The following is a 21,091-nucleotide window of genomic DNA, read 5'->3' as shown; positions in this document are numbered from 1 at the left end:
GCAGTCCACACTGTGATGTTCCTTGGAGTTCTGTAGTGTGATGGGCCTTAGAGATACCTCTCATCAGAAGAAAGTTTCATGTTGCTAATATTTCAAAATACAAGGCAGTTTTTTTCTTTATTTTGAAAAGAGTCCATTGGAGGAATATGGAGAACTGAGCCACCTAGTAATTCTCATGGCTGTTGTCATTTAATAGGGGAAACACTGTATGTTCTGCCTGTAGATTCAAGGAAAGTACAACATAGCCCCAATATTCTCTTTTGGCTTTTCATGTAAAATTGTCCATAGCATTTCTTCCCTAAGCTCAGTTTAATTTTCTTGTATCTTGTGATATGCTACCTCTGTTGGTAAGGTTGGTATAGCCTTGAACCTTTTTTGGTTCTTTGTTTTATAGCACTCCTAGAGTTAGGCTCAGGTTACCTTTGTAATTTTGCCTTTTTTTCTCCTAAATTATTTCCAAAATTTGCTGAAAAGCTGCAGCCTCAGGGACACCTCTGCCTTTCTGACATGACTAACGAACGCTCCACTAATGTGGAACACATGTTCTGTCCAAGTTTACATATAGCCTTGGGCTCCACATTTGCAACTTCAGCATCTTCCATTGAAAAGAAACAGCATATTTTTCCTTAAACTCCCCCTTTGCTTCCCCTTGAACCATAGTCTTTTATAACAGTAATAAGGAAATGTGGTTATGGGTATAATTGCCATGAGGCAATTGCACCCTAGAGGACTGGCAGAATTTACTTTTCTATATCTGAGGGCTGGGCTCCATCAAGAAGCTCCATTTGCAAATAACTCAATTAGAATAATCACGACAATGTCTTTATTTTTATGGCAGCGTTCCCTATAGAGATCAAAGTGTGTTAGAGATGTCCTATCAGATTCATTGTTCCAATACCCAGTGGACTGGAATAAAAAAGTTTTATTATAGCTCATTTGAGATAGACAGTTGAGGCAGAGAGAGGGTAAGTGACATCCCAGAGGTCGCCAAGAAAGTCAGTAGGGGAACTGCAAAGAAGAATCCAGGTTTCCTTTTACTCTGCAGGTTATCAAGCTACATACATTCTTTCCTGGCCATTGGAAAGGATGAGAATAAAGCCAACCTCTTTTCAGATTGCAAAATCATGTGGGTGAAAATGCTTTGAAAATTGTAAGGCATTGTTGCTATCTTTATGACTTCGTGCAAATGGAAGGTGAGAAAGAACCTTACTGTCAGTAGCTAGTTGTTCCAACTCATGTGTCATGGGTTTTGCAAATTCTTGATTGATGGAGCCCAGACTATCAGTCATCTTGATCAGCAGTGAAAGACCAATGAAAACTTACATTTATAATTCTGAATTTAAACAATACATTTAAGCATCTTATAGCTCTTTACAATTCTTAAACTGCAAAAGTTCCATGAGATTGACAGCAAACTTTGAACCAGTCAAGAAGCTGATGATCAAAGTTTCTGTGGTTAAATAAACTACCTAACAAAGAACTGATCTAAGTATTCTGATTTCTTTTAAGGTTTTTACTTATAGACTCTATAATTCTGAGGGTAGGTGTGAGGAACTTAGGCCCTGTTTTTTAGTGGGAATAGGAGATTTGAGAGTAAAATTGCTACTAATCTCCTAGTCTGATTTCAGAGAGCCTTGGAGGACACATCCTCTGGGGAAGAGACGCAATTAACGCAATGTTCTTAATTACTTTTGTTGGCTTGGTGGTTAAAGGTGGCGTATTTTGGTGTAAGGCTGTTGGCTCTAAAAGCCCTGTGTGCTGGCATGGGGGAGGGGAGTCGTGAGTGGTAATGTTCCCTCCCTTGAACAGGAATCCCTTTTCCCAACCAGGAGCTGAAAAATCAGAAATGCCCCAAATTATCAGACCTTGCCTTCTATTGGGAAAAATGAGAAGTTAGGCACAATAGAAATACATGAGGTTTTAAAGCTCTCTCTTTGCTTTTCAAAGGAGGTTCTAGAGTAAGTTCCTATTTCTTCCTTCTAACCCACATAAATGGAGCTGTCTTCCACTTATCATAGATCCTCCCTGTTCATCTCATGGGAAGAGTAATGGCCTTGAGACTATCTCATCATCACTGCACCTCTTGTTGTGTCTTATTGCTTAATGAATGTTAAGCTGAAAACAAATCCAGGTAAACAGGGGAGCAGAAAATAAAGTTCAGCCAATGTGAGCTTGTTTGTAAAGTAACGTAGGGAAAAAATCCACCTTTTAGGATCATTTTTAGCATGGCGAATGGACTGAGGAGATAAGTACTGTTCTCTACCAGTTGATTGGATTATATCAATTAATTTATTCCAGTGTTGGTAATTGCTGGATGATACTAATAGAAAACTTTCAGTAATTATTTTATTATTATTATTGGTTGGTTTATCCTTTCAAAGGAAAGTTTGAAAACCATTTTCTTAAGCACCCCCTCTTTTTTCTTCCAAATGTCCTTACTGGATTCCTGGGCTCCTTTTTCCTCTTTTGTATTGTCTGTTGTATTTTGGTTTTCGTGGTGTGACATACACATCCATAATACCACGAAAGATTCCTGCTCAGTGAAGAGAGAGTTGAGCAGTGTGGTCACTTTGAAAACACAAGAGTCACTGTGAGTGGGAGCCTAATGTGAGGAGGAAGCTTTGGCTTGGGGTCCAGATTGGGGTAACCTAACTTTGGTATTCAAGTTGGGTCTGGAACCCTGACTTCATTGCCATCACTAATATTGCCATTGAGTAAACAAAGCTAAATAAATGAGAATGATGCAGCAGCCCAATAAAAGTCTTCTCATTTGTAGTTTATATTTTCAAGCAAACCCCAGAAATGACCATTTTCTTAGAGATTATTTCTGCTTTATGTCCTTGCAAAATTAGCTAGACTTTTACCCCGTCTTTACTTCATTAAAGTGTTCCTTAGATATAGAGTCTGCTAGAAAATCGAATATTTTGTCAACAAGATGTAAAAATGGCAAGCATCATTTTCTTTTAAGTAGCTTTTGCTCTTTCTTTCATTTCTTAACCAGTGTCACGGGAGGGAGAAGGGCTATGCTCCCCTCAGGCAGGTGACAGAGCTTCTCAGGTTCATGACAGGAAGCTGTAACATTCCAACCTTGCTGTCTTTGTTAGTTGGTTTCAGTTCTGCTTAGGTCAGTGGTACCAAAAGTCCTTCTCATCTTCCAGGAGTTGAATGGTCCTATGAAGTAAATTAATGGTTTCAGTCTAAGCCTTGGGCAGAGAGACACCACAATTAGCACTCCCTGGTACCTGTGTTGGCATTCTCAGCCAACATGCCAAGACCGAAAATTTCTTTCCAGGTCAAGCATAGCACATTATAAAGAAACTTAGGGAATGTCACACTAAAAGATTTACTCTTTAAATGAGAAAGAGAGAGACCACGCTCATGCCACTGGGTTGAGGTGATACAGTCTGCCTCCAGTATTAAAAAATCATTTCCTTATAAACGTTTCAGTGTTATTTTGTTCCTTTATATCTGCTGTGACGTTTGTAAGTGGATGGAGATTTTCTGTTTATTGGCTTCCAACCAGATCTTCAAATACATTGTTTGAAGGTGGAGATTACTTCTTCTTTGCTCTATCAGCCCATTTGTAGGAGGGTGCCTCTTTACACCTATCTCTGGGCCAGTTACATCTGTCATAATTTCAGTTATCTGCTTGGTATAATGTAAGCAATTCAATTTCATTTGTTTTATCTTGTCTCTGAGTTATATATTCCTATGTGATGGCTCTTAAATCACAGAATCCAGATGTAGAGTACATTGGAAGAACTGGGGATAATTCCTTATTTCTTATTGTCTTTTTTTTGGACGGCAACTTATAGCAAAAGTTTAAGTATAGAATACTGTGGGCATAGTAAAAAAAACCTGGTTAACATTTAGATTCACTTTCTATCTGGCATTAGGCTTCCTGCCCCTTGTCCATGTTGCCAGAGAAATTCAAGGACTGTCTCTATCTCGTGGTCTCAGCATTATTCCTGTAGTTTTCAATGTCTGTGCAATATGTCTACTGTCATGTTATGAAGGTTGTCTCTTAGCTTATTCATTGCGCTATAATGTTCTCATTGGAAATAAAACGGAGGGATGGGAAAATGCAAAAAGTAGAAATTATTGTTCATCTTACTTTATGCTCATTTTATGCCTATTTAGACTATAACTCATTTTCTTTTTCAATAAATATTTATTGAATTAAATTTACAAATTTTGCCTTAAGTGACAAAAATTGACTAAATAGATTTCAGGCTCAAGTTTAAAAAAAATTTAATAAACAGTGATTTTTCAGTTGATACCCTCTCCATACGATGTTTGGCGGTAATTATCACAAACCAGGGCACTAATGTTTAAGAACCATGAAAATAAAACTTTCGGGATGGGGGGGTGGGAAAGTTCAAAATGACTGAGAGGAAGCACAGGGTCGTGGTATTATAGTGCAGTGCTGGCAACTGAGTACACCCACCAAGCACTGGTGCCACCCTGTTAAAGTTTCATCAGAAAAAGGCGGCACCACGTGAATTGATGCTTTATGTTTTCTGCAATGTCACTTCCCTCTAGTGGGATGTTATCTATCACAGTGTAAAATATTGAGCATATCCATACTGCTTGCATTTGTGATGGTAAAGTTGTAGTATTGTGAGTTCACATACTTCCCTATACATACAAACAGAAACATTTTTGTTATCGCCTATTTGTGGCGTGTTCTAGTAAAGCGCCATAGATTATGCAGTTCTGGTTGAAGAAAATGCTTCTGTCTATTCTTATTTTATGAATTTTCCAATGTGAAAATGCTAGACGTCAAGTGAGTGAACTATTTCCTAGAGAAAAAAGAGTAATGCTGAAATTATTTCTCTTTTCAAATATATATTATTCTTAGATTGCTATATGTTGGTCTATATTTAAGACAACTTTTTTATTATCTCCACATGATATTGTTAGATATTCAGATAATTGATAAGCAACTCAAAGTTGTTTATGAGATAGAAATAAATGTGCAACGTTCTATAAAAATTATCAGGCTCATAACTTGATCCAGTCAAGGAGCAGACAGTCATGTTTGTAGGAAAATCGCATACACAAGGAAAAACCCAGGTATCATGTTAATTGTTAAAAGTTGGATGGAAAGACTAAGTCTGAGTAGGTAAAAAGAAATAGTAAACCTGGATGGGTGGGTATGAATAGCAGAGGATCTGCTGGAAGAGATGGATTTAGAGCTTGGCATTGAAAATCTGATTAATTAAATTAATCTTTTTTAACGTTGATTATCTTTGCCAATATCGTGCATTATAAAACACATTGGGGTATAAAGTTTTGTACTGCGTACTGAGCGGTGACAGTGCTTTGTCACCTTTTTAATGAAAATCATAACAATGACTTGAAATTTATTAATATTCTACATGGATTATATTTAGTCCACTACCTCTAACTCTATTACCTGACATCTATTTTAGAGTGATGAATATGTCAAAAAGTACATGTATCCATCAGGATCCAGAAAAATAGAGCTCCTACCCGAGTCCACTAGAAAGAATTACCAAGGGGAGACCAATTACAATGATGTTAGAACAGGTAAAAACCCAAAGGGGCAGTGAGGCAACCCAGACATTAGCATCTGTAGGAACCCACTACTGCAACTAAGGCTGGCGGGATAAGAGGAGGAGGTGGTGTTGCCAGAGCCCTTGGAGACCACAGGGAGAGGGGCCCACCCTGTGGAAGCTAGAACACAAAGGAGACAGCCATTGCTTGGAGATACCTGTTAAAAGTAGAAAGAGAAGAAACACCTCCCTTTCTCCTGTCTTCCCACTCTCCAAGTTCCACAACTCCCACCAGAGCCTCCCATTGGATGGCTCTAATTTGAAGCCAGTTGTTAACAAGCTGGGAAATGTAGTTTGCAGGAACAGAGTGAGGGATGTCTTGGAGGACAAATTATCACTACATGACAATTCTGATTTTGGAGATGGGGTGGGGGGATGGAATTGCGGTAAGGTTCAAAGCATTAATTTTGTGGGAGGGATTAAGTTTTCAGGATATTATCCAAAGCCTTATCATACTAGTTTTTCTTACTGGCATTGAGTTACTAAATTTCTTTTTTATCCTACCGGGAAATTTAGTTTATGTTTTTTTCATCAAGAGTATTATTAGATGCTTTTGAAAATTCTCCATGAATGATCTTGTTGGTTAATTTTCAATTGTTAACATACTGTAAATGTCAGGAAGTATTCGATCTTCTCTAATTAGAGCCAGTCTTTAGAACCCCAAACAACAGGTGACAGGCTCAATTGTTCTGATGGTAATTGGTAGCTCTGACAAAAAATTATAATCACCCTCTCTTTCTCCATCTTTTGGAGGTATCAGGAATGGACCAGGAAAAGTTCAACTGCCGTTGTAATCAAGCATTGTCTACAACTTGGAAATAATGATGTGGTTTCTTGGTTCTTTTGTGATTTTGAGGGGGAGGTTGGGTATGCAGCATAGCTTGTAGTTTGTTGTTTGACTGGAAGGCAATGTCATTTTTGAAATGGCAGCATAATAATCAATTTGGAAAATTGAACATTAGCCGTGTGTAATGTTATGTGCAATGGAAATAATCTTTGTGAGCATGGGAGATGAGTCTACAGTGAAGAACTTGACGTTGGTCTGTGTTAAAATTTTGTCACATCTGGAAGGCATTTGATGTATAAAATTACATAGGTTTGATACCGTTCAGGGTTAAGACATACGGATGGGGCATAATGCAGAAACTTGTTCTTTTTCATACTCTTTAGGTGTAGCTTAGAGATTTTTGAATCATAAGGAGTCCATTTGAATCTCCATTAAAGATAAACTGAGTAAAATGACAAAATGGAAGGAATTTTGAGCACAAGGTTCACAGCTCCGTGCTCTTATACTCTCGATTCCCTTCTTTAAAGTGGATTAAGCAAGTGGGCATGCCTCTCATCATTTTTTCTTGTTTTCCAAATAGCCAGTCGATTCCATAGTAGGCTGCTATAATAGGCTTTCTATTATTCTTGTTTAAAGTTACCTGTATTTTTAACTTTCCTCTTAAAATGATCATTTGAAAAAATACTGCCCCATAAAATTATAACAAATCTTCATATTTCTGTTGAGTTACAAACTTTTCAGAGTTCTTTCAAACATATCATTCCACTTATCAGAATAATCCCGACCGTTCTCTTGAAAAAAAGAAGGAAAAGTCATGTTCGTTAGCCATTTTTTGGTTTTTTATTTTACCAGTAAAATTGAGTTACTTTCCTCTCATGCAGTTTTCATTTGCAGGAGGAAGTTACTATCTCCTCATTTGTTTCCTCATTTTATTCTTTAAAAAAAATTTCACATGATGTATTATTCAAGTAGTTTTATTCCTGGTAAATTAGCTTTTGTCCTGAAACCATGAGGACAGAAGTTCTTTGAACCACTTATCAAGGAACTGTTAGGACATTTAATACCGTTATCTGCCACATCAGCAAGCTTCCTGTTTCATCAAGTGACTTCTCTGATTTTTTTCCCTCCAATATTATGATAAAATTATTTTATAAACAAAAGCAGTCATGAACGTCTGACGTACAAATCTACTTGACCATGGTAGAAATATATTATCTCTATCTTACTCTGTTACTCTGCTGTGTATTGTACACCTTTGATTAAATACATACATTTATTTTTATATGAATACATCATCATAGACTTAAGAGCCGTGATTTAATAATAAAGCAAGGGCAACTTATTAATGACATACAACTAGTAGGGTATATAAAAAACCCACCGATTTCTTTTCTCTAAGCTCATATCATGATTTCAACATTTTAATGATTTGGCGAAGTATCTTTTTACCTTAAATAATGGAGAAATCTGTTGAGGTAAAACATTTCTTTTTAAGAACACATGCCAGTGAATAAATGAGCACAGGAAAAAATAAGGATATGACTTTTTGGTCACTGACTGAATCAGTTGCTAAATTTATATTTGTAGAGAGCTCACAGACACTTAAAAATAGACTATATGTAGGTAATAACCAAACAAGTAAAACTTACGATTGGCATTACTGCCAATTTAATTATAATTTCAGAAAGATGAAAAGTATTTTAAGTGATATCAGCCATCAAGGTATTGTTCACTGTAAAGAGTGGTCCTTTATTCAGCAGATATAAACGCCAGGCAGTGAATAAGGCTAACATGTATCTTGACCCATGAATTTTACACTCCAACAGGAGACCTGTACACTAATGCAGAACTTTAATTACCTGCGTTGTTAGTGTTTTCAAGGGGAAGTATACAGTGAAAACGGAGGAGGACTAACTAGGAGGGTTTTTTTTTGGTGGGGGTGGGTGGGTGTGAGTGTGGGAAATTAAACCTTAAAGTCTATTAAAACAAATCTTAGCCTTTCCGCACAAATATTTGTGCATATTTTCACTGTTGTATAAAGTTATTTTTTTCCTCTTATTCCTGTTGGAAATGACTAAGGCCAAAAACTCCTACCTTTTCTTATTCGGTTTTAAGTGATTGGGCAAGATACAAACTGATTCAGGCATGAAGTGGTTTGCTTAGGGTCAGAGCACAAGTGTTGGCAGTTACTGAATGGAACCCAGGAGTTCTGACTCTCCAGACAGTTGTGAGAAAACACGTCCTGCTCCCTGAGAAGAAAGATTGCCAACAAAATATTAGAAAGTCTTATGTCTGGTTTTAATCTAGATAAACAATATTGTATTAAGTTTTGGGGAAATACAAAAAACCGACATAGCACAGAAGGGCCACGTACACCCAGAATGTGCTAGGTGTAGGACTTAGAATAATGCATGAAGACCCCAGGACAAAATAAAGCAGATAAGTAAGTTACTGTGCCAGGCAGTGTAATTAGTGCTGTTCAGGATTTCGGTGGTAAAAGAGCATTTATTTTCCCCTGCTTTCCTTTTAAGAGAAAATTTCAGACCGATAGGATCACAAATGTTGCATTTCGTTTATGTTGAAATTTTGCATTGATTTTTCAACTTGCCTCCACAATTATGCTCTTGAGTCTGATGACATTCTGGTTTTCATTTTCAGATTCATATTTCACCAGCATTCTCTTTGCACTACATACCTTGCTATAAAATGCAGGTTTCGCGGTTTCCAAGGGAAAAAAAAAATTATATTACATAGTATGGCTGAAATCCACAATGTCTCCCAGATGGGAAAGACAGAACATTCATCTCATCTTTTCCTCCTGGATCTGGTGGGGTTTTGGAAAGGACTTCATTGTTTTCATGTGGCAGAGTGCATTGGCAAATTGTTTTTTAAAGTACGCAGTGGCGTGTTCATCTCATATTATAAGATATGGGCAGCATTTAGGAAAGATTATAAATCTTACAACTCTCCTCAGAAACTTAAAATACAGCTGGAAATGTTTTGCTTCCAACAAACATGCAATCTTCATAAAATTGGAAAAGAAATGTTTTGAATAAATAATGTTTTGGTTTATTTCTCTCTAGTGCTAGATCTATTTTTTTAGTCAAAATCATGCCATAAAACTCCTCCTTCTTCTATGCTAACACCCTTGCCTCTGTATTTATATTTTGCTGGTGCATCTAAGTTTTTTTTCATTTTTAAAGTATGCCAGATTGCTTTGCCTTGTTTTTAAAGATAGAAAACTGGATTTGCTTCCAGGGACTCTTTCCCTAACTAGGCCAGTTTAAAAACTAAACAGGGATTGAGTCAGTTAATTAATTTAAATGAGATTACAAATCAAAAACATATTACGCAATCTTGATTTAATTACCACATTTTATTTACTTAATTGAAAACACACTCTAGAAAGTTTGCAATCTTGACAATGACCGGTATGGTATCTTTACATTCTAAAGGCTAACGGCTTCAAAAACAAGAAGTTTAGACGCTCCTGGTTGTGACCTTTGGTTTACTCAATCCCTGGATCAGTAGAGAGTCATGGAACTTAATCTGAGGCCAGAAAGGTCAGATACGATTATCCCTGCTTTCATTTGCGGGGGTTTGGTGCTAGTTAATGAAGCAATACAAACCTCTGGTCAGACATGTTGGCAGGTTTCACACTTTTGTGCAGGGGTCTTCCCATCTGCATTGGTGAATTGTCCCCTGGCATGAACAGATATGCTCTCAAATGGGTGTGGGATTTTCTTTTTTTCCCTGAAATTTCAGTGCCCTATGGTTTTGGCTAATTCCTTGTGAACAAAGTTTGGTCTTGAGCCCAAACAAATCCTTATTTTAATCCTTGCGATAGGATGCTTTGAACCTAATGCTCCTGTTAAGCAGAAAAAGGTGGCTCTTTAAAAGAAAGTTTAATAATAGAACTAGTAGAATGTGTAGGGAAAAGAAATAGAGGGTGTAGTACCTGTCTACTCTCTTGTACTGTATTTTTCTTTGGTTAAATAAGTTACTTCATCTGTAAGGAGCCTCAGTATAGCAACCTCTTTTAAATCTCTGAGTTTTGCTGTATAGAAGATATATTTTAAAATCCATGTTAACCAATAAAAAGGGAGATCTGAAGGTATGGGTCTTCAGATGGAAAATAATATGGATTAAAAAGCATGATTGAAAATATGTAAGAAACCATGTCTCCCAAATATTATTTTGGTTCTGTCAAAAGTATTCAGAGAGGTTTAATGTCTCTTCCTGCTCAGAACCGGGTTTAGGGGAATGGATACAGACTCAGCAAAAATATGTCAAGGACTCCATTAACCAAGTGACAGAGTTAACGCTTCCCATGGATAGCTAGTTACCCAAGTTTTGCAGAGAAGTGGATGCCATATAACGTAATCTCCTGTTGAGAAGGGACAGATAGACCAAATCAGAGAAGGAGAGAATGAGCATTTTCCCGCACATTTACATGCTTATGAGAGATAAGAATGTGCTTAATTTTCCCAGATTCTTTCTTTGTGTTATTCTCAACCATTTAAGAGCGGAAGAAGGAAGTATTATAAAACTTTAGTTTTGTGGCATCCCAATTGATGAAACAGTCCTCCATTAAAACTGAAGCTGTATAGATCTTTAACGTGCTGCAGAAAAAATACGGCAAATTATGTAATCAGAATTGTGATTACATAAACCTAACTCACTATAACTCCCAGGGAAATCAGTCCTTGTAGAAAGTAAACTGCCAAGAAGGAGGCAGGACATTTTGCACAAACGGAGAGGGAGATTCGTCTGAGAAGAATAGTTTTCTCCTCTCTCCTTGAAAAAGGTGGATGTTTTTGTCTTAACTTTGTGTTTCCCTGTTATAAAGTGCATGGGTTTGTATGCCTTCTTTCAGGTTTTTGTTTGTTTCTTACATTGGCTTTTCTCTTTCTTAAGTGATTCTTTCTGGCATACTATATACTTAATTTGTAAAAATATGCTATTTTAGTATGTCAGTAGTTAATAATGTTTTGGAGAGAAAGAAGGGGACTATTCTAAGCCTCTAGAAAACTCTCATGGTATCTTTAGTTGACAATGGGCTATTTCTTTACCTGCTTAAAGCCAAAGAATATGACAAAGGGGCCCTTTATCACATGATGACTAATTTTAGTTCTAGCAAGAGGCTATCTGTAGGTTAACAGGTTACAGTGTGGGTTTCATTTACTCTTCTGATATCCCTTGATATAAAAGCTATATTGTTATAGAGTCATAGAATTTTAGAGCCAGAAGGGACCTGACAGGTTACGTTGTACAATTCCTTCTTTGCACCAGAATGATTATAAATAAAAGTGATGCCTCTCAAATTTTTTTTTTTTAATAAATAAAAATCATGCCCCTCAAGTCATGGTATCAGAGAAGAAAATGAATTCCTGGAATGTGTCGTTTTTGGGTAGAAAGACAGCTTATATATAAGGGTCATCAAAAGCTTCTTGGCCTTTTGCTTGCAAACTAGTGGCCTGCTCCCTGGACCTCCCCCGACAAGCATCTCCTCCCTTTGTAGGAGAGAGCCAAACCTTAATTTCTGACTCAAAATAGTGCCTCTTATCTACCCCCTCCCATTTCCAAATATTCCTTCAGAAATGAAGGGAAGCAGAACTGAGCCTTACATTAGGCTGGGAGACCCACTCTGGGAATTGTGTCTCTATTCCCTTTCCTTGTCACAAAAGTTTGTCTACTTGATTTTCTTTCCCACTGGATAATTTCTTAAGGATTTATTTATTTATTTAAAATTGAGGTATAGTTGATTTCAGTGTTTCAGGTATACAGCAGAATGATTCAGTTATACATATATATACGTATATGTTCTTTTTCAGATTCCTTTACATTATAGGTTATTACAAGATTTTGAATGTAGTTCCCTGTGCTATACACTAGGTCCTCACTGGTTATCTATTTTATACGTAGTAGTGTTTATCTGTTAATCCCAAACTCCTAATTTATCTCTCCCCCACCTTTCCCCTTTGGTAACCATAGTTTGTTTTCTATGTCTGTGAGTCTATTTCTGTTTTATAAATAAGTTCATTTTTATCATTTATTTTTAGATGTTTCTGCACAGAGGCAGCATGCCTAGTGTTTCTTCCTTTTTTTCTAGTCTTCTTTGTGCACTTCCGTAGTTTATAGACCAATTGTTTTCTATTCATTTGACTTAAACAAGTGTGTCAGGCGCTGTACCGAAGATTAGGGCCATAAGGCTAAGTAGGGCAGTATCCCTGCCCTCATATAGTTCAGAATCTAAAAGGGATGACCTCAACATGGAGGACTTTAGGGAGAAAAAAAGACGGACACTGCGTGCAAGGACTCAGGGGCATCAAATGGAGGTGACACACATGGAACTGAAAGGCTAATGTATGACCCAGGTGTTGGTAGGGGCCAGATCAAAGTGCCTTGAATGACATCCTAAAATTTTGGAGTTTTTTTCTGTATGTATTGGGACTCATGTAAGAGTTTTAGCAGGGAAGAAGCTTGATCAGTTTTAGGTTTTGAAGAAATCGCCTTGTTAGTAGAGAGGAATATGTACCAGCAAGATGTGAGATCTGTTTATTTTTCAAGACTCTGTTCCTAAGGTCACCTCCCTCTGATATCTTTTATGACATGCCCTTGCCCATCCATCATAGGAAGAACTAATTATTTCCTCTTGCTATGTACTCATTTATAGCACCTATCACAGTGTATTTTTTTTTTAAATTTGTACATTTCTGTCTGAGCAAGCTCTGAGCTTCTAGATAGCATAGAAGGTATATTCTTTTTAAAACAATATGTTAAAGCTCATTATTGTAAATTAAATGGAAATTTAATACACATTTATGGAGAACCTAATATGTTCCAAACATTAGTAACTGGAATACAGAACGTGCTTCATAAATCTTATTCTCACTTAATTGAAACTTACTTGAATGACCTTCAAAAAACCTTTCATAGTTGTGATGATCCAACCACATCAGTTAATTGAGTTCATCCCCCTCCACATCCCTCCCCCCAAGCATGTTAGTACTTAATACAAACATTTAACAGATCAGTATTTATTTATTATCTTATATGTTTAACAGACATTTCATTGGACTTCCATTAGATTATCAGTAGAACATTAGAATTTCCTCAGTTTAGCAATGAAAATCCAAACTAAAGTTTTTAGAGTTGGCCTCTTTCTAAAGCATCAATTAGTGTATAGACTTCAATGATAATAATAATTATTTCCAACTTCAGTTAAAAAGACTAGCTAAAGGTTTTTTTAAATTTCTGAAGAAGGTTTTGAATATATTGGTAAATGGTGGGAAGGAGGAGGGAGATTAGGGGAAGATAAAGTTCCCAGAAATCTTGAATTGAGTGAAAGGTCATTTGGATTTGCATGATTTTAAGATTGCATCATAACCACTCAAGAGGCAGTGTGTCTGAATGGGTGGCCCATGTAGAGAACACATGTTTTAATAGTTGCCTTGTAACTTTGTACAAGCCATTTAGATCACTTAAGTATCCCAGGATCTTCCATAAAATTGTGTCATTAGAGAAACTTGGTTACTCCTTAGGTAAAGTTTAGATATTAGAAGAGCCATGAAAGATTGGCTACTTTTTAAAAAGGAGTGGATGGAAAGATTGAAGGAAAGTTAATAAGGACCATGTAAAGATGAGAACCTTTACTTATTCCTAGAGAATCTTTAACCTGGGGGAGGGAGGAATTGATTGAGTTTTAAAAGCATTAATTTAGAAATGGTTTCATTAACTCTTCTGTTTCCTAGAAGAAATATAATATGTTTAATTCACACTTTTAAAACAAAAATGTTGGAAAATATGCAAAATGTATTTCAATCCTACTTTCTGTCCAGTCAGGTCAGAAAGAGACAGACAAAGAAATGTAGAAGTTATAGAATGAGATCAGGGAAGAGGAAATAAAATGTGGGGGGAATGACAGAGGACTGGTTTAGGTCTGCTGCCTTCAAGACCCCTTCCTCTCCTTTTTTCTCCACTGCATCAAAATCTTTCTAGCCTCAAGACTGAGTGTGCTGGGCACCTCGCAGTCCCATTCTTACCGCCCTCCTTCTTCAAAGACTTCAGTCTTCTAGAAGGTAATTTTCGTCACATGGCTGGTATCTCCTGGCTTTTGAGCATGACAGCTCCCTGAGAGCCTCGAAATGGCAGCACTGCCTTCCTCCCTTTTGGGGAGGGTGGGACTAAAGCACTTACAGAGGAATTCAAGAGGGCACACGCTCGTCCGTCTTCAGTTGATTCACCACGGACAGTTTTAGATGCTTACACTGGGATGGACAAATTTAGTCATATCCCTTTTCTCCCTTTCTTCCTGAGAGTCAGTCCGTTAAAAATATTAGTCATTTTTTGAGTGTGTCTTTTCTGTTTAATAATAGCTTTCATTTATTGATTGTGTAAGATGTGTCTGATCAGTACTTGACGTTTTATATAGTAAAATCTTTGCAATGATTCTGTAAGGTAGGTAGTATTACAGTTAAAGAGCAGGACTCCAAGGCCCTAAGAGTTAAGTAATTTTGTATAAGATCACATTACTAGTGAGGGACAGAGCCGGGATTCGCTGTAACATATGAAGTACACACACATACACACGACTTGAGCAAATGATGGAAGCAGTTAAGGAAAACCTTTGGGTATAGAGTAATTTGACCTAGGTGGTGAATTGGAAGGGTTTTAGATGTGGTCTAAGTAATTCTTTCTCTGAAGTTCACCACAATAACAGTTCATTTTTGGTTTCTCTGCCCACTGTGACTCCCTGGTTACTTCCTTTTCCAGCAGTTGGAATGAAGTGACCGATATAAGGTGACATAAGAGTTAAAAGTAGATTAGAGTGTTAGAATTTACAGTTGGAAAAGTAAGTGTTCTTTTGCTCGTTCCTTGAGGGGACCTCTTCTGTGTTTTGGGGATCCAGTATATGCTGTTTACTGCATGAGAGGGCACAGACGTTGGACTACGAGGGAAAAATCTGTCATGTGTGCCAGTAAATGCCAGATTATTTTAGAAAGTGGAATTATTATTATTAAAAGCAAGTGTATGCCTCAAATTTAGGGTCTACTTTAGCTTTCCCTCAAATGTTTGTGGGTTATTTTTCAGAAATTACATTTTTATTTCAGTTGAAGAAGTTGGTCTGCAGTTGTTGGAAATAGGGGAAAAGGGTAATTTGAAGCAGAAAAAAATTAGGGTTTTCCAAATGGGATGTTGTGGTAATGGGGTGTCATTGTTCTAACTGAATACTTTCTCAGGAATGGAAGAGACATTTTTCTTTACTGGATCCAAATTTCAGCAACAAGATGTTGGGAAAGAATTTTGTGGTTCTGTTTTGAAGTTGATTTAACTAAAAATACTAAGGCTCACCTAGAGTGGACAGCTCATGTCCTCTTATGACAACCCTAATTTACCTCATGTTGTGTCATCGTGAAGGTGTCATTAGCCACCATGGGGGATCAATATCTAGACCTCCATAAATGTGAAGTAGCTTTACAGGGAAAAATAAAATGTGGGGAGGCTCTGGTCAGTGGGTACACACTGCATAAATGGAACTTCTCAAAATGTTAAGAGTCACTTGAGAAATTAAGCTGGAATGTCATATCAATTCTGGGGGACATTTGTCAGAGGAACTCAAGGCAAAAATAGCTGAGGCTATAGCAAAATCATATAATTTTTCTTTTTTTATGTAACTGTCATACTCCATGCCTGGAAAGTAGCCAGTATTGGGCCATCTTTTATGGGAATAAAGAAAGAGAAAGATTGATCTCCTAAGTTATAAGTCACTGAGTCTTGCCTCAATTCCAGAAAAACTAATAGAATTCATGGGAGATGAGACAAACCTTTTGGAGAGTACCTAACTCTCTTTGACTATCTGTAGAAGACTCTAGCCAGAACTGAGATTGCAGGAGTAGTCCTGACCGGTTTCTTTTCCATTTGGGGAAATAAGAAATACATTGGAGGATAATGTGGGAATCATTAAATATATTTACTGAGATTTTATAAAAACTGTTCTAGGACAAAAAAAAAAAAAAAGGAAAGAAAAGAAAAAGAAAAAAGACAAGGAAATGGGATGAAGGGGCACAGTTCCGATCTCAGTATTAAATCTAGTTAGCAGGCATGAGGCAAAGGGCAGAAATAAATAACCAAGTTTTATACAGAAAGAAGTCAACAGAATGTCCTTGCAGTTAATAGTAGAAGCAGCAGTTGCAGTATGTTAATAACTTGAGTAGAAGAGCAGAATAACTCTGCTGAAAAAACCAGCATAAGATTTTTCTGCTTAAATAAGACTGGATCCTGTCTTGGGTATAATGGCCAGGTTTCAGGAAAGAGACTTGTCTGTGGCCGCCTATGAAATTTTGTTGAAATTCACTATCAAGTTCAAAATTGCCTTTTCTAGGCAAGCAAAGAAAGCTGCTGAATCTGAACCATCCAGCCCAGTGCATTCATAGCCGTGAACAGCACACTGAGGAAAACACAAAAGAAGTAGACAGAATCTCTGCCTCTGCTTAGGAGCATGCAGTTTAGTTGGGGAGACAAAACTTAAATACTAGAACCAATAAAAGAAGAGTACAAAACAACTTGCAAGTAAGTGTATAATAATATGGCGCAAATGACATAGATAAATGCAGAGGGGACATGGAGGAAAGGGGAGTGAGCAAAACACAACAGTGTCAGGTTAGTTAGGAAAGGCATGTTTAACAGTACTGTAGCTTCCATGTTCCTTTCTGTAGCATCGATGAAGAACAATGTGGGATAGGAAATTCAGATATTCTGCATTGATCTCTTCCTCCTTATCTGCCGAGTCTGTCCGTCTATCACAGATGGAAATTAAATTGATCCAACAATTTGCTCTCCACAAAGCCGTGATGGTTTCTACCTAGTAATTTATGCTTTTCTTGGTGTTTGCAAATCGATTGCTATCATGGGATGCAGTCAAACCTGGGCCTAGATCCAGTAGGTTGGGGGATTATTGGTGTGGATATGTGTGTATGCGATTGAAATCCTGGAAAAACGGACTCTAGTTTCTATGTATTTTTACTCATTGAATAAAAACATTTTCAGGTTTTTTTTAAAAAGCATGTTTAATTACACTCAGATTGCATTTTTAGGGAATGTATCTGCTTTATTTCCTACTGCTCCTGACAGGCCCAACCTTCAAACCACCTTTAGTGGCTTCGTCGCCAGACCTTTTGTTTTAAAAAAGCCTTGCCCTACCCCACAAATATTAGAGATCGCTACTTTTTTCCTCTCGAAAAAAAAAAAATATATATATATAGATGTTCTTCTAGTTTAATAAATAAAACATTGCTCCTGAAAGGCTTAGGAAAGTATACTTTATTCAAACACTCGACTTCATTGTTCTACGTTAAAAAAATTTTTTTAAGTCCTTCTGAGGATTGTGAAATTCTTTCAAAACAAATTAAAAAGAAAACATTTTCTGTGATTTCTTTACAGATTCTGGACAATCAGGAAGTCCAAGCCACAATGATCCTGCCAAGAATCCTCCAGGTAAATATGTGTTCCAGGACGTTTGCAATCTGACATTGTTGGAGAACAAAGGTACCACTGTATAGATAAACACTCCGTAATTGGTCAGCTGCCTATTTTGTTCTGGCAGGCAGGTATGATCAGGACAAGATGTGATTCTTTTTAGGCCCTTCACAGTGGCACATACTTCCACATTGGCGTCATCAGTATGTACCTAATCACTAATGTTTTACTTTTTGTTGGTGTTTCTTTGAAAATGAATATGCATGTATTTTATAGCTGTATATCTTTCAGGTGCTAAAAGTCACTGTTGTTTGAAAAGCCAAAAATCCTTCTAATCTTTCTTTTAAAATGCACAGGAAAAAGTATAATTTTTCATACTCTTATTATAGTTTATCAAATCTCATTACTTTAAAAAGTAGGTTGTGGTGGTAGTGGTTATGTCTTCATGCGGGATTTTTGCAAATGAGTTTTTATTCCATAATGTTTTTAATGGGATTCCAAGAATCAGGAAATAATGAAAGTAAGACTTTTCCTTTAGTATAATGTATGTCGAATACTCTCTTTATTTTCAGAAGTTGTTCCAGATCTGAAAATGGCTTTTATAAGAAACCATACCGTCTTCATGGTTTTGTTTTTCCTAAAGCTGCAGATATAGAATTTTGACTGATTTAGGAGTAGTATCTCTTCTCATGAGATAAAAACTAGTGCAAAGAAGAGTTTCTAATATTTTAATCTCATAAAAATTTTAATTATATCTGTGACTTTAGTAAAAGAATGCAACAAAAACAAAACAAACAGGTAAAAAAATTCAAACTGACCACATATAACCTCCACCTCCAAAATGATCTCATTTGGCTTTTCATTGAAAATAGACCCCCAAATTTATAAAAGGGAATCATAAAAGTTTCCACAGGTAGACTTAGTTTTAGGTCCTTAATTGCTTGGTCTTCCTGTCATAATACTTTGCTAATGTGAGGCTGAAGAACCCTCAAAACTACAAGAAAATGTGTCAGAGCATTCTTGCTTTAAAACGATGTTAGAAAGATATAACAAGTAAATATGTAAGTAAAAATGCAAAGTCAAAACAGAATATATTTTTTTCTTTCTGAGTCTTGCTTATATTTTGTTCTCTATTTTTATCTTCGAAAAAAATTTTCCAACTGCATATTAACTTATTCTGTATCGTACAAAATCAGATTGTATGACAAAAGTAGTATATCCTTCAAAGATAAAATATTCTAATTAAGTATAGATATAAAATGTATACTAAGTTGATTTTTCTTTACTTTCATCCAAGTCATTTAATATGACTAAAAATTGGTAGCAAAACATTGAAAAAACTGAAAAATTTTAAATGTAACTTCCAGTTAAATTGATTATTTTATTTTTTGTGTGGATGGGGCCAAGAAAGCGAGCTATTTAGAATATAATAAAATTTGTCAGAAATTTTCTGAACTTGAGAAAATTTATTAGCTTGTAATGTCTTCAACTTTACTAAAATTTCTTCTTTTTAGTTATTAATGTTTTCTCTGTGTAGCATGATAACCAAAAGTGAATTGTATCCAAACATTTTTTAAAAGCTTCTTCACTCATTTTACAAAGAACTGGCAGGGAGGGGGACCTTTATTAGAAAAAGAGTTGATAAGCATTGTTAAGTCAGACTAAACAAAGGATAGTGCTCTTTGCATTTGAATGACAGCTTGGTTTGAAATTAATAAAGCTGTTATTGTTTGAAATGCATTTCTGAACATGTACAGAAAGAATCATACTCACTTAAAATGTTCTCTACTTGAGCTGAATGAATAATCTCTGAATAGTTATATAATGACAGAATATGATTTTTCAATATTTGTTGAGAAGCTTGGTTAAATTTTCTTTACTACATTCAGTGTAGCACCTATTAATTTATCTGTTTACATATAATATGGGTAGCAGAAACAATCAAGATAAAGCATCTCTATTATTTTCCCTCTTAAATTTTCCTTGGAAATCAAACCTTTTGTGAACTATGTCTGAAAACTGGAACGTTGTAGGTAAATATATATTATGATTAGTTGAATATTATGTATATGTAAATTGTACATTGGTTACCAGTTTTTCAGAGATAGAATATAATGAAACATAAAATATCAAAATTAAGTGGAATAAAATTAGAATTTTCTTTGATGATTCAGAAGCATTCTATCGTTTCAACATGCTTTGTGTATCATTATATTATGGACTTAACCTTAGAGATTATGAAGGAATTCTGTTTGATGGAAGTAAGAGTTTGTTCTGTAATAACTTGACATAAATCAAATCACTAGAAATATTAAATAGTATCTAACTGGAAATGCGAAAAATCATAACTTATTAAGGTTTTTGTTTTGCAGTCAATTGGGATAAATTATACTTATTATTAAAAGCTCTTTTCATAAGTATAAGCATGTTTGGTATTTTTAGAGCATAATTTATCTCTTGGAGGCTCTTTTCATCTCTGTTTTCTGGCTTTGGCTGAAATGTGAAATCTCTGAATTACCGTATCAAGTAGGCATGATACATTTACAGGCAAATTCAATCTACTACCATGAGCAATGAAACAGTCGAATCACTTTGCTGTTTGTATTGTTATAACAAAGAGAAAGTAAACTTTTGAAAAAGATTGCCTTGAGTTCCAGCTCTTTCTTGTCACTAGTAGTTTTCCACTGGGAGATGTGCAACCCCTGGACATTGCCACCATCTACTTCTGTGTTTATTTCATAACAGCTTGGGAAGAGATGGCAAAAATTCAAGCCCTTTTGGAGGTAAAGGCCCTTTGAAATCAGTTTACCACTGTTGACATGAAGGTGGGATCACATCCAGTCATTCTATAAGTACAGATGCATGGGTCTCCTACAAACTGGGCATCCCTCTGGCTTGGGTTTTCTCCAGCATCAGACATGACTATCTGATTCAGAAGAACTTCTGAAGGGTGACCTTAAGGTTCTTCAGACTGTAGTATGGAGTCTACAGATAGGCCTTTAGTTTTTAATTTGTGTTTCCTGATTGGGATTTGTACTTAGTTAGCAAGCTAATCACGTGCATTTGAACAAAAGCGACTCATTTTTGGGGAGGAAGAATATTTGCTACTTATTTTTAAAAGAGCTTAAGTAGGTTTATTTTACTATTTTAAAAGCACTTAAATAGTCTTTGCAGTATTTCCTTATACTATTTCGTGATTTAATTTTTTGTATTTATTCTTTGTTACATAGTGGGGATGGGCACCATA

General features: G+C 36.2%; 1 protein-coding gene across 15 annotated transcripts in view; it reads left to right on the top strand.

Moving 5' to 3' along the window:
- Nucleotides 1-21,091, top strand: part of NFIB (nuclear factor I B) — a 450,728-nt gene that overhangs the window by 331,169 nt on the left and 98,468 nt on the right. For all 15 annotated transcript variants that reach the window (XM_060300938.1, XM_060300944.2, XM_060300937.1 and 12 more), the window contains one exon: nt 17,809-17,862. In XM_060300938.1, the coding sequence (XP_060156921.1) occupies nt 17,809-17,862 (54 nt within the window). The remainder of the gene's footprint in view (nt 1-17,808; nt 17,863-21,091) is intronic.

Source organism: Globicephala melas, chromosome 6 (genome assembly GCF_963455315.2).
Source record: "Globicephala melas chromosome 6, mGloMel1.2, whole genome shotgun sequence".
NCBI classification, from domain to species: domain Eukaryota; kingdom Metazoa; phylum Chordata; class Mammalia; order Artiodactyla; family Delphinidae; genus Globicephala; species Globicephala melas.
This window is presented reverse-complemented; position numbering and strand designations above follow the sequence as displayed.